At 42.8% G+C, this 16,840-nt stretch overlaps 1 protein-coding gene across 1 annotated transcript in view; it reads right to left on the bottom strand.

Annotated features, from left to right (window-relative positions):
- arhgef10la (Rho guanine nucleotide exchange factor (GEF) 10-like a) overlaps window positions 1-16,840 on the bottom strand; it is a 356,918-nt gene that overhangs the window by 22,020 nt on the left and 318,058 nt on the right. The window contains exon 23 of the mRNA XM_084315714.1: window positions 12,210-12,381. Within this exon, the coding sequence (XP_084171840.1) occupies window positions 12,210-12,381 (172 nt within the window). The remainder of the gene's footprint in view (window positions 1-12,209; window positions 12,382-16,840) is intronic.

Below are 16,840 nucleotides of genomic sequence, written 5' to 3' on the forward strand. Positions count from 1 at the left end.
CCTTGAAGCGGATTCGTGCAGCAATGGGGAGCCAGTGCAGGTCCCTAAGAAGTGGGGTGACATGGGCCGACTTCGGTAGGTTTGAGATCAGGCGGGCCGCTGCGTTCTGAGTGAGTTGAAGAGGCTTGGTGGCAGTGGCCGGGAGGCCAGCAAGCAGTGCGTTGCAGTAGTCGAGGCGGGAGATGACTGTTGATTGGACGAGGAGTTGGGTGGCTTCTTTTGTCAGGAAGGGGCGGATCCTTCTGACGTTGCTCAGGAGGAATCTGCAGGTTCTGGTTGTCGCTGCGATGTGAGCAGAGAAGTTCAACTGGTCGTCGAGGACAACACCAAGGTTCTTGGCGGTCGGGGACGCGGTCACAGCTGCATTCTTGACTGTGATGGAAAGGTCGGTCAGGGATATGGATTAGCATTAGGATAGTCTGGCTATGTTCACTATTTACTTTAGCATTTACCAAATACTGAATGTAATGTAATGGAGTGTAAAAATGTAAAACAAAACAAAAAATCATTACTGTAATCATTACCACCTGTTGGCACAGAAGGTCTTCATTAGCCCACACCTGATGCTATTCAAGTGAAGAGTGAACCTGAGGAAGTCACATGCTGTACCTATTTCTCTATTTATTCATTCAACTAAGGTCTATTTGAACACTCCAGGTACTGTATGCACTGGACTACTTTGATTTTAAAAGGTATATATATATATATATATATATATATATATATATATATATATATATATATATATATATATATATATATATATATATATATATATATATATATATATATATATATATATATATATACAGTATATACATATTATCAATCATCATCATTCGTCAATCGTCATCATTTCCACAGACTTGAGTGACTAAACATGGCAGTACAGACGCCATGTAGAGAAATATTTAGGCGTTTTTTGTTTTTTATCCACTTTTTCTCCTTATTTTTCTATTTTTCTCTCATCCCAATTTCGTATTGCCAATTCTCCCCTCCCCTGTCTTGAACGTTGCTAGACTATGCCCCCCACTGGTCGGTTGTAGTGAGAATAGAAGCCTTGCATCACGTGTCCCCTCCGGTACACGAGGAGGCAGCCTGTCGCATCTTTTCACCAGACAGCGCAGACTCTCAGTGGCGAGGAGTAACGTGTGGGAGGCTCACGCTGCCCCCGATACTTCCTGTCTCTGCTGTGCAGGCGTCACCCAACCGACCTGTAGGAGTCGCTGTCCACAACATCCAATCCCCACCCATTGACTTCCACCCGCTACCTCTGCCAATTGAGATAGTATGACGACTGGTCCAAGCTGCAGGCAATGCCGACACCGGGATTCGAGACCGGAGTCTCTTGCATTGGTGACAAGCGCAATCTCCGCTACGCCACCCAGCCGCCCAAATATTTAGGCTTTTTCAACACATTTTTATTTCTAAAGTAGAGAAAAAATGGACCATTAATAGAAGGAACCATTAATAGAAGATAATGTATTCAATATGTTGAGTGAAAATAAAACAAGTGTAAGTAGCCATGGTTAGTTTTCTCTTGGGGCAGGGGTCCTACTAATCACCCCAAAGTACCAGAAAATACCAGAAAATACCCCAAAATATCATAAAATACCCCAAAGTATACCCCAAAATACCAGAAAATACCCCAAAATACCCTAAAATACCCCAAAGTATACCCCAAAGTACCAGAACATACCCCAAAATACCATAAAATACCCCAAAGTATACCCCAAAATACCAGAAAATACTCCAAAATACCCCAAAGTATACCCCAAAGTACCAGAAAATACCCCAAAGTATACCCCAAAGTATACCCCAAAATACCCCAAAGTACCAGAAAATACCAGGAAATACCCCAAAATACCCTAAAATACCCCAAAGTATACCCCAAAATACCAGAAAATACCAGAAAATACCCCAAAATACCCTAAAATACCCCAAAGTATACCCCAAAGTACCAGAAAATACCAGAAAATACCCCAAAATACCCTGAAATACCCCAAAGTATACCCCAAAATACCAGAAAATACCAGAAAATACCCCAAAATACCCCAAAGTAAAACCCAAAGTACCAGAAAATACCAGAAAATACCCCAAAATAACCTAAAATACCCCAAAGTATGCCCCAAAATACCAGAAAATACCCCAAAATACCCCAAAGTATACCCCAAAGTACCAGAAAATACCCCAAAATACCCTAAAATACTATTACACAAAATTACACTATTACACTAATACACTATTACACGATTACACACTATTACACTATTACACACTAGCACACTATTACACTATTACACTATTACACTATTACACACTAGCACACTATTACACTATTACACTATTACACACTATTACACTATTACACACTATTACACTATTACACACTAGCACACTATTACACTATTACACTATTACACTAGCACACTATTACACCATTACACACTATTACACTATTACACTAGCACACTATTATACTATTACACACTATTACACTATTATATTATTACACACTATTACACTATTACACTATTACACACTTATACACTATTATACTATTACACACTATTACACTATTACACACTATTACACTATTACACTAGCACACTATTACACTATTACACACTATTACACACTATTACACTATTACACACTAGCACACTATTACACTATTACACTATTACACTAGCACACTATTACACACTATTACAGTATTACACACTATTACACTATTACACTATTACACACTATTACACACTATTACACTATTACACTATTACACACTAGCACACTATTACACTATTACACTATTACACTAGCACACTATTACACACTATTACACACTATTACACACTATTACACTATAACACTAGCACACTATTACACTATTACACACTATTACACTATTACACTATTACACACTAGCACACTAGCACACTATTACACTATTACACTAGCACACTATTACACTATTACACACGATTACACACTATTGCACTATTACACACTATTACACACTAGCACACTATTACACTATTACACACTATTACACTATTACACACTATTACACACTATTACACTATTACACTAGCACACTATTACACTATTACACACTATTACACTATTACACTATTACACACTATTACACTATTACACACTATTACACTATTACACACTATTACACTATTACACACTATTACACAAAATTACACTATTACACTAATACACACTATTACACTATTACACGATTACACACTATTACACTATTACACACTAGCACACTATTACACTATTACACTATTACATACTAGCACACTATTACACTATTACACTATTACACACTATTACACTATTACACACAATTACACTATTACACACTATCACACTATTACACTATTACACACTATTACACTATTACACACTAGCACACTATTACACTATTACACTATTACACACTATTACACTATTACACACTATTACACTATTACACACTAGCACACTATTACACTATTACACTATTACACTAGCACACTATTACACTATTACACACTATTACACTATTACACACTATTACACTATTACACACAATTACACTATTACACACTATCACACTATTACACTATTACACACTATTACACTATTACACTATTACACAAAATAACACTATTACACTATTACACACTTATTACACTATTACACACTATTACACTATTACACACTATTACACTATTACACTATTAAACTAGCACACTATTACACTATTACACACTATTACACTATTACACTATTACACTAGCACACTAGCACACTATTACACTATTACACACTATTACACTATTACACACTATTACAGTATTACACTATTACACTATTACACACTATTACACTATTACACAAAATGTTAAAATGTTTGTTTTTAATTTTGGGATATGTTGGGGTACTTTGGGGTATTTTGGGGTACTGTGGGGTATTTTGGGGTATACTTTGGGGTACTTTGGGGTATTTTGGGGTATACTTTGGGGTATTTTGGGGTACTTTGGGGTATTTTTTGGTATTTTGGGGTATACTTTGGGGTACTTTGGGGTATTTTGGGGGTATTTTGGGGTATTTTCTGGTACTTTGGGGTATACTTTGGGGTATTTTAGGGTATTTGGGGGTATTTTGGGGTATTTTCTGGTATTTTCTGGTACTTTGGGGTATACTTTGGGGTATTTTAGGGTGTTTTGGGGTATTTTCTGGTATTTTCTGGTATTTTGGGGTATACTTTGGGGTATTTTAGGGTATTTTGGGGTATTTTCTGGTACTTTGGGGTATACTTTGGGGTCTTTTGGGGTATTTTGGGGTATTTTCTGGTTTTCTCTGGTATTTTGGGGTATACTTTGGGGTATTTTCTGGTACTTTGGGTTATACTTTGGGGTATTTTAGGGTATTTTGGGGTATTTTCTGGTATTTTCTGGTATTTTGGGGTATACTTTGGGGTATTTTAGGGTATTTTGGGGTATTTTGGGGTATTTTCTGGTATTTTGGGGTATACTTTGTGGTATTTTAGGGTATTTTGGGGTATTTTCTGGTACTTTGGGGTATACTTTGTGGTATTTTGGGGTATTTTGGGGTATTTTCTGGTATTTTGGGGTATACTTTGGGGTATTTGGGGTATTTTCTGGTACTTTGGGGTATACTTTGGGGTATTTTAGGGTATTTGGGGGTATTTTGGGGTATTTTCTGGTATTTTGGGGTATACTTTGGGGTATACTTTGGGGTATTTTAGGGTATTTTAGGGTATTTTGGGGTATTTTCTGGTACTTTGGGGTATACTTTGGGGTATTTTCTGGTATTTTCTGGTATTTTGGGGTATACTTTGTGGTATTTTAGGGTATTTTGGGGTATTTTCTGGTATTTTCTGGTACTTTGGGGTATTTTGGGGTATTTTCTGGTATTTTCTGGTACTTTGGGGTATACTTTGTGGTATTTTAGGGTATTTTAGGGTATTTTGGGGTATACTTCGGGCTATTTTAGGGTATTTTGGGGTATTTTCTGGTATTTTCTGGTACTTTGGGGTATACTTTGGGGTATTTTGGGGTATTTTGGGGTATTTTCTGGTATTTTGGGGTATACTTTGGGGTATTTTGGGGTATTTTCTGGTATTTTCTGGTACTTTGAGGTATACTTTGGGGTATTTTGGGGTATTTTCTGGTATTTTCTGGTACTTTGGGGTGATTAGTAGGACCCTGGGGCAGAGATGTTTGACAGTGAAACATCTTCCAACTCTCTGCGAAGGAGTGTGACTAACAGAGAGAATGCTCATTTATATGACGTGAAGCCATATTAACATATGGCAGCTCTGTGCCATGGTCAGATTATGACATGTGATGCGGAAAAATATCAAAATTGTCATTAATTTCACTGTGCGTGAATGAAGCATTCCAAATTGGTCTGTAATACTGCCTTTTCCCGGAGGAGAAGGAAGAGGAGGAGAAGGAGGAGGAGGAGGTTGAGAAAAAGCCCAGGATGTGGACGTGAAGTGAACTATCCACTATCTGGATTTGCAATGTAAACATAAAACATGGGGACACTCAAGGAGGTTATGTTGAGATCACGGCAGAAAAAAGGTCTCTGTCTTGTTTCCATTGACTTTTGCAGCTTTCCATGTGGAGTTTTAGCATTTAGCCGGTGACATCCACACACTGCCCCCGCTGTTGACGCGCTTCATTGCATCTTGCGGGTGCTACCAATCATTTCTGAGGATGTGCACAAAGTATGCATCAAAGGAACGCAAAGGATACGCGGCTCCGCCCTCTTGCGCACGCAAGTATACTGTGGCCCTTAGAAGCCCCCGTGAAAAGCTCTGTCTCAAACATTTTAACTCTATTAATCATACTGCAATTGTGTCTATTTATACTTGGTGTAGCAGAGAGACAGCGACTCTCATGAACAGAACACCCACTCCTCCATGATATCAGAAGTTAAGTCAGAGCATGTGGGCGTCAGCCAGAGTCCTTACAGGAGCAGTGATAAAGGAGAGAGAGGGGGGAGACGACAAAGAGACCTGAGATTAAGGAGGCATAGCTTCACCTCGAGCAATGTTCCACCTCCATTTTTGTTTTTGCAGCGTCGCACATGTACCCTGCAAACCGCAGTGGGTTTATCAAGGGAGCGGGTATTTGCCTTAAAAAAGATGTCCCAGAAGATGAATATTTCCCTGTGATATGTCACAGAGGACTTTATTTTGGAACGTTATTTCATCCACCCCAAGGAAAGAACCATTAAAGCCATTAGGAGAGGAGAGATCAGCACTTTTCCTCTGCCTCCTCTGCCTTTGTTGTTTACCCCAACTGGAATTCCCAGTCGCGTATTACATTAAACAGGGGAGGATTAGGAAGCATATTAACGCACGTCTTATCATAAGTCAAGGAGGTACAGAGGGGGAACAGGAGAGCCATTGATATGTGTTATGTGTACATTCACATGGTGGTGGGTACTTACTGTATTTTGTGTTGCATTCACATGGTAGTGTGGCTGTAGTGTTTAATTGATTGATTTGTAATTAACACAGGTGTTTTGTAATTTACATTTACATTTAGTCATTTAGCTGACACTTTTATCCAAAGCGACTTACAAGTTCTGTACGACAAGTCATCAGGAAGGGCACAACTCTATCAGCTGAGTAACAATGTTCATCAAAGTGTTGGGTGCTAGAGTGTAGGTTCGTTTATTAGGACAAGTGCATGACAGTAAGGTTAGTTAGGGTTAGATATCTTTTTTATTTAATTTAAAAAAAATTCAGATAATGGTTGAAGAAGTGCGTCTTTAGTCGACGGCGAAAGATTGGACGGGTTTCGGCTGTTCTAACTGAGGTGGGTAGTTCATTCCACCATTGTGGGGCAAGGACTGAGAATAGGCGGCTTCTCTTTGATGACCATCCAGGAGCTCGGGTAGGAGTAGGTCTGAAGCGGCCAGAAGATGCAGAGCGTAGGGGTCTTGGGGGTGTGTAGTTGGAGACCATTGACTGGAGGCTTGGTGGCAGTGGCCGGGAGGCCAGCGTGCAGTGCATTGCAGTAGTCGAGGCGGGAGATGACTGTTGATTGGATGAGAAGTTGGGTGGCTTCTTTTGTCAGGAAGGGGCGGATCCTTCTCACGTTGCTCAGGAGGAATCTGCAGGTTCTGGTTGTCGCTGCGATGTGAGCAGAGAAGTTCAGCTGGTCGTCGAGGACAATACCAAGGTTCTTGGCGGTCGGGGACGCGGTCACAGCTGCATTCTCGACTGTGATGGAAAGGTCGGTCAGGGGGGAGGATTTGGCCGGCAGGTGGAGCAATTCTGTTTTGCTTAGGTTCAGTTTGAGGTGGTTGGTCGTTATCCAGGCAGAGATGTCAGAGAGACAGGCCGAGATCCGCTCAGAGACGTGGATATCTGAGGGAGGGAAGGAGAGGAAGAGTTGAGTATCGTCGGCATAACAATGATACGAGAAGCCATGAGACGTAATAATGTTACACAGTGATTTAGTGTAGAGGGAGAAGAGAAGGGGTCCTAGGACCGAGCCCTGGGGGACACCCGTCCGCAGGGGGCGGGTGGCCGACAGGGTCCCTCTCCATGACACTTGGTAGGAGCGGTCATTGAGGTATGATGTCAGCCATGTCAGCGCAGAGTCAGCTACTCCCATTCCTGCGAGGGCCGCGAGGAGGATCTGATGGTTGACTGTGTCGAAGGCTGCAGATAGATCTCGTAGAATAAGGACAGAGGAGAGGCCTTTCGCTTTTGCTAAGTGAAGTGCCTCTGTGACCGCAATGAGGGCCGTTTCTGTGGAGTGGCCAGTCTGGAAGCCAGACTGATTAGGGTCTAGGAGGTTATTCTTTAAGAGATAAGCAGTAAGTTGGTTGGATACAGCACGTTCAAGTGTTTTAGAAAGGAAGGAGAGAAGAGAGACAGGACGATAGTTGCCTATGACGGTGGAGTTCAGGGTTGGTTTTTTTATGAGCGGCGTGACTCTGGCTTGTTTTAGGGACCACCCCTGAGTTGAGTGAGGAGTTGATGGTTGCAGTTAGGAATGGGAGGATGTCTGGTGCTATGGTCTGGAGGAGTGGGGAGGGTAGCCGGTCCAGCTAGCATGTAGTCGGAAGGTTCGACGTTACCAGTGTCAGGGTCTCGGCTTCTGTAATGGGAGAGAAAGATGACAGAGTGAAGGATGAGGTTCTCGATTCAGCATTTGGAATGGGTGGGGGTTGGGAGAAGGAGCTGCGGATGTTCTCCACTTTTTCCTCAAAGAAGATCGCGAAGTCTTCGGCAGAGAAAGATGAGGGGGGAGGGGGTGGGGGGGAGTGAGGAGGGAGGACATGGTAGCATGCAATTTGCGAAGATTCTTGGTAGAGGCCTCGATCCTATGGTGAAAGAAGGAAGCTTTGGCATTAGTAATGGTTTTGGAGAATGTTAACAAGAGGTTGTGATATGTGTCGATGTCAGCAGTGAGGCGTGACTTTCTATACTTCCTCTCAGCCGCTCTCAGGACCTGTCTTTGTTCTCTCACTGGATCTGTCAGCTATGGACTGGGTGGGGAACGGCGGGCAGGTTTCTCAACGAGGGAACAGAGCTTGTCGAAGGAGGTTGCAAGGGCTGAGAGGAGGGTGGAGGTTGCCATCTCTGTGGGGAGAGCAGAGAAGGTGTCACTCAAAGGTAGAGCGGATAGTATGTCAGAGGAGAGGGTGGAGGGGGATAGGGAGGGCAGGTTGCGTCTGAGTGAGACGGTTTGAGTTGGGGTGTTAATGATGCTGGAGTTACGGGAAAATATGAGATCCAAGGAGTTGCCTGCTTTGTGGGTGGGAGGCATGGCAGTGGGAGTCAGGTCAAACGATTGTAGGAGGGAGACCACTGGGACCGACTGAGATGAGTCAGGCAGGTTGAAGTCGCCCAATAGAAGGGGGTACCATCTTCCGGTAAGGAGCTTAGAAGCATGTCCAGCTCAACTGTGAAGTGATCGAGGGGACCTGGAAGGTGATAGAGTGTGACAATGGTGAGATTGAAAGGATTAGAGACAGATACTGCATGATATATGTTTGTAGCCCATGAAGGAGATGTCATGAGGCCAGTGCCTCCACCCTGTCTGGAAGGTCGAGGTGTGTGAGTGAAGTTATAGTTTGTAGATAATGCTGCAGGTGTTGATGAGTTATTGGGGGTTATCCAGATCTCAGTTAGAGCCAGGAGCTGCAGATTTTGACTATGGGCGTGGGCAGTAATGAAGTCAGCTTTCTTGACTGCTGATTGACAATTCCATAAGCCGCCCCGTACTGTGACAGGTGTATTAGTGGCTGTAGGAGGGTAGGAGAGATTAGCCGGGTTGCTAGCAAACTGCCGTGGGTGGGTTGAATCTGTTCTGGAGGAGCATATTGTGGATATAGGTATGAGACACATTTTGGTGTCAAGAGTGGCAAGGAGAAAGGTGAAGGGAGTAGGGAGGGAGCGAGGTAGTAGGGGAATAGCAGAGTGGGAGGGAAATAAGCAATTTTCAGAGTGGAGTGGAGGATAGGACTATGGTGTACGTAGCACTAGGTGGATCCCTCAGCGGATAACTCCAGGACAACTCCTCTTTGTCCCTCTTCGTTTCTTGATGCTTCGCTGATGCCAAGCCAGCAAGCCTTTAAATCTCTATCACTAATTAGTGCTGTCTAGCACCCGGCCCTTAATGTGTCACTTAACTAAACAAAATGGCAGTTTTAAACACGCCCCTTTAATCAAGTCAGCTGGTTTTAAGATTTCACTAATAAACTTAAAATGGCTTACCCTAGGTTTCAGTATAAAGCAATGTTTCTCAGTGAATGTGTCCTGACCTTCCTCAAGAAGATCTCAGTACAGAGTGATTTCAACACAGACTGGACTGCTGCTTTTAAACAGGAGACAAGGCCTTGATGGCTCACTTAACAAAACAGTTGCTACTGGTAAACAGGAAACAGTCCCTTAATGTGTCACTTAACTAAACAAAATGGCCGTTTTAAACACGGCCCTTTAATCAAGTCAGCTGGTTTTAAGATTTCACTAATAAACAGTAATTAACACAGGTGTGGTGACGAGAGGCTCCACCCTATATAAACAGACCGGGAGCATCGTCATATTTTGTTCTTGTTCTTTTGCTTGTTCTACCTTGTTTTTGTGTCTGAACCAAGGAGGCTGGTTTAGCCAGCACTCCAATCTTGTTAATAAAAAATATAGTGAATCAATATTATTATTTTTGCTAAAAACATGTCCGACTTCATGCTGTCCACCATTTCGCAACCAAGGCCTATGGGGAAACGAGCCATCTTCTTGTGACTGTTGAGGCCTTAGGGCAAGACATACAGGCTTGGTTGTAACAATATGTAATAACTATCGGTATTTCATGTGCAGTGTCTGTGAATATGGCGGTCGGGGGGACGTTCTATTCTAGATCAGCAAATGGGAGCTTCAGGCAAAGATCTTTTTCCTTTCCCTGGACCCTGAGGATATAAGCCCGGCAGCACTCCCCTGTTCACCCCTCTGTAACTTCCCCCAGGGCGTGGCACAGAGGTTACTGCCCTCTCTCACATCGGCTGCATATTTCAAGGGGGAAGTAGGAGTTCAGGGCAAAAATGACCTCCAGGTCACCTGGTTCTCCAGACACCATGAGCATTTGAAGCCCGCTCTCCTCAAAGTCTCTTCCTGAGCTCACCCCTCCAAAAAAATAAATTGTATCTAAAAGAGAAAAGTTAGCTTTCTCCATCCGACTCATGGAAGAAAACCCACTTATTTTTCTGTTGAGGTGGAGGGGCTGTCATTGCTTCCGAGTGTCGCTATTAAAAACAGTGATCCGTGTCTGATCCGATTCGGCAGATGGAGAAAATGGACTAAATACAGACATTATTATTATGCAGCTATAGCTCCGGCAGCTCCTAAACAATCTTCTCAAGAAGTTGAAAGAGCCAGAGAGCGATTTAACATAGTTTGAATAAAAAAGAAAGAGAAAATTATAGTAATGTCACGTACCGCTACGGTGTGGAACTAGCTCCCTCAGACAGAGTCCTGTATATTTGACTTCCTTCTCTATCCACCTTATTTACCCTAGTTCCATGAACAAGCCAGGAGAATGCCCAGGTTGGCTGATAAATATTTCATTCATGATGAAGGAGGGGAGACGGGAAGCGAGGTGATATCTGTTGCATCCTAATCGGACTGCAGTGTGAAGTAAAACCAAGGAGGGGGGAGGAATGGGGGAGTGGGGGTTAAGGGTGTGAAGAAGAGAGTACAAAAGGAAAGGAAATACTGAGATAGAAATAAGAGAATGCGTGAGTGAGACACAGAGAGAGAGAGAGAGAGAGAGAGAGAGATACAGAAACAAAGATATAGACAAAGAGACAGAGAGAGAGAGTGTGATAGAGACAGAGAGAGAGAGAGAGAGAGAGAGAGAGAGAGATACAGAAACAAAGATATAGACAAAGAGACAGAGAGAGAGAGTGTGATAGAGACAGAGAGAGAGAGAGAGAGAGAGAGAGAGAGAGAGAGAGAGAGAGAGAGAGAGAGAGAGAGAGAGAGAGAGAGAGAGAGAGAGAGAGAGAGAGAGAGAGAGAGAGAGAGAGAGGCAAACCTGGCATGAAACCAGTATTTCAGGGACGTTGAATGGAAGACAAGAGTGTTTCCATGGCAACCCCTGCAATGAAAAGCTTTGACTCCAGCATTTTACCAGTCCTCTGTGACTTTATTTATTCTTTTTTTTTATTAATTCCTCCAGCTAACCCCAAGGCTCTATTATGGCTTTGCGAGGTCCTGAGACGGCTACTTATTCAGGTCAGTCCCTGGAGCACGATACCCGGGGAGCAGCTTGGACAAGACCAGAATACCATATCCAGAGCAGGAGAGCATCATTGTTGCTTAATTGGCGCCCTCTCATTGCACTTTTACAAAAAAAATACAAAATAACTCTAATGCATGCCATACTTTTCCTTCCTAACCCCCGCTAATACAGCAGGTCAGACTCCTGCGTTTGCACGCACTTGAAGACAAATTAGATTTTCTATTCTGAAACAAATGATTTGATTACACCCATGCGCAGCGGTGACTTAATGGCAACGACGACGTGGAGAATTGGAAGCGTCGAAGACGGAGGGAGAAGCGATTCCGCGCTGTGCCGCGTGCGCTGCTTGAGAGGGAGCTTGACCCCCCAGGTGGGCAGGTCGAGACCTGACTGTGACGTGTGTGTGTGTAGGCATACCGGGGTTCAGCAGCGCAGAGCGTGTTGAGATGTTGATTTCCTGCAGGTGCTCCAGAGTCTCCGTGTGAAACAGACGGATTGAAGAGCCCTCAGAAAAGGCCATCCATACCCCTCCTCCAGCACGTACCATATGTGCTACGCTCACCATGGGCTCCGGGTGCACCTCAAACCTCTGAAATATGAATAGGAAGGGAGAGCAAGGCAGTGAATCACCCAGGACAATCAACAGATACGTAGTGTTATCACCGTGGAATCCATTAGAGCTGCCGCTTGGCATCTGATTGCAAATTCTCGGACGTGGTTAAATATTGATTGATTGTGTAACGTTATAACTGATGTGGGGGAAAAAAAGAATGGTTAAGAAAAAGAAAAAAAGAGACACAAACATGTTGTTCTGGCCTACGTCTATACTCTCAGAGTTATTATTACTATTACTATTGTAGTCTGAGTGCAGTTTTATCTGGCCTTAATTGCTTACTGTGTGGAACATAATTGTAATCTCATCCTGGCTACTGTGAACCGCTATTGTGCTCCATTAATTAAACATGGATACAGTCCTTTCTCCCTATATTGGATACTACTATCGCTGTCATGCCACAAAAGATGAAATATTTTACATCCTAAACAGACCAATAGAATAGAAGGGGGGGGGGGAGTTTCAGCAAATAAAGCAGAGGGCTGAGGTTGTACACAAATTAATCAAACACCACAGAACCGAGTAAAGAGAACAGTCCTGACTATGATGGATATCGATCGTTAAGGGACATACTGTATTCATAGTGTTCGATCGAACATATCTTGGTCACAAACAAAAGGTTATTGTAATCAAAGTGGGTGAATATCATTCAATGACAAACATGGCCAACGAGCTGCCATTGATCCATATTATATGGCCACACACATCATGAGAATACCATGAATAGTGCACATTTCAGTGAAACAACCTTTTATTTGTGCTCACAAAGGGAAAAACTGTTATACTTGTTTCAAAAGTATTCCTAGAGGCAAATCTTTCCTGTGAAAAAATGGCATCCAATGTAATCAAGAAAGTCAACCAACGAACAAGATTCTTGTGCCGGATCTGCTCTCTGGTAAACAAGAATACCCTGAAGACTCTAACAGGAGCACTCATTCAAGGGTACTACGACTATGCTTGCACCTCATGGTACCAAAGCACCTCAAAGGCACAAAAAACAAGATTACAAACATCACAAAACAAACTGGTCAGACTACTGCTTGACCTCCTAAAACCCACCTCACCCCTGCCCATTTTGACAACCTAGGATGGCTTAGAGTAGATGACAGAGTACAGCAACTTGCAATGGGCCTGGTCTACAAGATACACTACACCACTAAGGTACTTATGTACATGTCGAAATACTTCCCAAAGGTCAGTGAATACCACGACCACAACACCAGAGGAAGTTCCACAAATCATGGTCAACGAGATTCGTAAATGTCCAAACCCCCCCACCCACCCCCTCCTAATGTACAGTTTCCTCCCCCTCGTATGTATATATTATCTGTTAGGATCTCTGTTTAACAGTACTGTATATTTGCATATCTTGTATGTCACAAATGTAACAGTACTGTATACCTGTATGTCATGTATTGTCATAAATGTCATGATATATAGCTGTATGGCCCCCGTAAATGTAAAAAAAAGTTAAAGAAAAAAGAAGGCAGAATGCGTCTCTCAAGACTAATTAACAGTTAACAGCCAATGACACGCAGGGCACTTTCCCCTGCATTGCTCCCCAGGCCCTGAGACATTTCTGAAGACCACAATGTAGAAACAGAGTGTCCAGGCACACACTTAATACCACGCTGAAAAGCATTATCATGGCTACACATGCAACCCCAGAGGTCCGAGGCATGACAAGAGCTGGCTTAGGCATCCTATTGGAACTCCTATCATCCTCAATTCATTAGTTGGCTGGGCTGAGAGAGAGGGAGAGAGAGATACAGAGGGCGGCAGAGAGAGAGAGAGAGGGGGGGAGAGACAGAGACAGAGAGAGAGAGAGAGGAGAGAGAGAGAGAGAGAGAGAGAGAGAGAGAGAGAGAGAGAGAGAGAGAGAGAGAGAGAGAGAGAGAGAGGGAGGCAGAGAGAGAGATAGAGGTAGACACAGAGAGAGATAGAGGGAGACAGAGAGACAGAGGGAGACAGAGAGACAGAGAGACAGGGAGACATAGAGAGGGGGGAGATAGAGAGAGACAGAGGGAGTGGTGGATAGGGATTACCACCTGTTTGTGTGTCCTTGCCCGTGGGTCCTCCTTTGTTTGAAAGTGGGAAGAGGGAAGGAGGCTTTGATGTGTTTTCTGCCTACTCCGCATGGGAAAGGATATGTAGTGCACCTCCTCTATCTTCGAGAGTCATCAAATATATAGTTATCCATAGAGGGGATACATTTCACCTTCAAGCAATTAAATTCAAAATAGAATGGGTGCTCTTTGGTCTGTGGCATGCTATAGTGGGTCATAATAGTCCCCCCCTATGAATGGCCCATACCCCTGACGTATGGCAGGTACAGTACACTTTGTACTGTACAATATGTTTTATGTCATTTTCTGTATGCTGCCTTCTTGACCAGGGCCCACTTGAAAAACAGGTGGAGATATCAACGTCTCAAGCGCATCTGCAAATCATGTAATGATTTCTCAAAATGCAAATGAGTGACTGAAACACTAGCTGGTTATGACGTACAATTAGCGCAGATTTTCATGATAACATCCTTTTGCTTGGTTGCTGAGAAAATAATATATATATAGAAATATAGAAAATATATTAAAACCAGAAGGGTTCCAAACCAATACTCTGATTGTCAAACCAGAAGTGTGCATATCTTAGTACATTGAAAACCAAGGCTGAGGTGGTTTCAAATTCACACTCATGAAATGATAACATTTGCAACACTTAAACCATCCCCTATTGTAATAATGGCCTTTTCCAGTGTTTTGCATTGTTTTCAAGCAATGTGGGGTTGTACCAACACTGACAAAATGTGAAATCTGTACCAATTGCAGTTTCTGCAGTTCAGCTGAGACAAGAACTCCCCCCACTGAAACAAGTCATGATATCGTGATCCACAAGCAATGAGCCAAGTTATTTTTTGGATTTTTGCAAAGACGACATTGAGAATCAAGGACTTTATAATGCTGCAGTGATTTCCTGGCTGTTGCTAAAGAAGGGAGCTAGCCTGTACCAAGTCTCCGGGACCGAAAGAAAGTATCGAATCAGTAAGTACATAAGGGTGTCTTCTCATTAGGAACGGGTGCTCCGCTCCGTCCTCGCTCCGTCCTCAAGTGCCAACTCCCCCCTCCCTCTCCCCCCTCTGGTTTGTGTACACACTGCAGTCTTGGTTCGCTCCCAGGCACAATTGAGGAGAGCAACTCTCTATAGTCTATATATTTCTGAATTAACCAAAACAGTTACACAGGACATTTTCGCTGTACCTCGGGAAGTAATGTACCAGCTAAACCTACACGATGGGTTAGATACAGATACAGGCAGGATTTTGGATACTTTTCCTACACTAAAAACATTATGGCCATGCCGTGCGCTAACCACATAGATTACAGACAGATAGACAAAACATATATCGAACAACGTAAAAGATAATATGCATATATACTTGATCGCTAATAGTCCCGCTGAACACAACTAGTCACATTGATAAGCCGCACGTTAAGAACACAACTAGTCACATTGAAACGCTGCGCGTTAAAAACACAATGGATCGCAGATGGATCAGACACTGAAAAGTCATGAGAATATGGATGCTAAAACTTTACTTACCGATTGGCAGGCTAGTTGATGGACTAACATCAGGCTGCGTTACTGGAAGTAGTAATAGTGCGATGGGTTGTGATTGAACAAACACGTCGGGCTCCCTTGCTTTGGATGGCCTAACCGGCCACATTACTGTGGGTAGTGATTAAACAACGGAGGGATCACTGGTTGGTTTTGGCCAATTATGCTGTCCACTGCATCAAACCACGGAAAGGATATTGAAGCCTCATCTTCTTCACTTTTAGCTTGACATTGTTGACTGATCTGTTGTACCCATGCACGCACATTTTCTAATAACAGCATTATTAGACATGCCAATCCAACGAAAGACGTGCTGGTCGCGCTGGAGAAAAGCCAAATTGGATGTTGCATTTGTCTTTTACTGTTATTTGTTATTCTAAGATGCTAATTCATCTGTATCTGGATAAACAATGAACGGATTTTGTCGAGGGAGGTAGCGTTATTTCGGGGAAATTGATATCTAATGACTGGTGTATTTTTCGTCCACGAAAAATGGAGGCTCTAATTATTATTATTCATAGAGACTGTATGGCGACTATCCAAACATTTATGGAGTCACCGAGAGACTAAACCGGGGAAATAATTCTACCTGCCAGACGCGCCGATTGTCATGAAATCACTGCTCCAGGATACTGTGTTTGGTTACTTTATTGCGATTAAAAGCAGTTGATATAGTAACGTCATTAAAAGCAAACCACAGCTTTATTTAATATTGTGTAACGTGTGGTCAGCAAAGTATGACTTCCCCGTTCACTCCCTCATCATTTCAATACCTGAAACCCGCCGGTGAACAGCTGACTTTTACTCATACTACTACACC

This window comes from Notolepis coatsorum, assembly GCF_963971535.1.
Source record: "Notolepis coatsorum genome assembly, chromosome: 6".
NCBI classification, from domain to species: Eukaryota; Metazoa; Chordata; class Actinopteri; order Aulopiformes; family Paralepididae; genus Notolepis; species Notolepis coatsorum.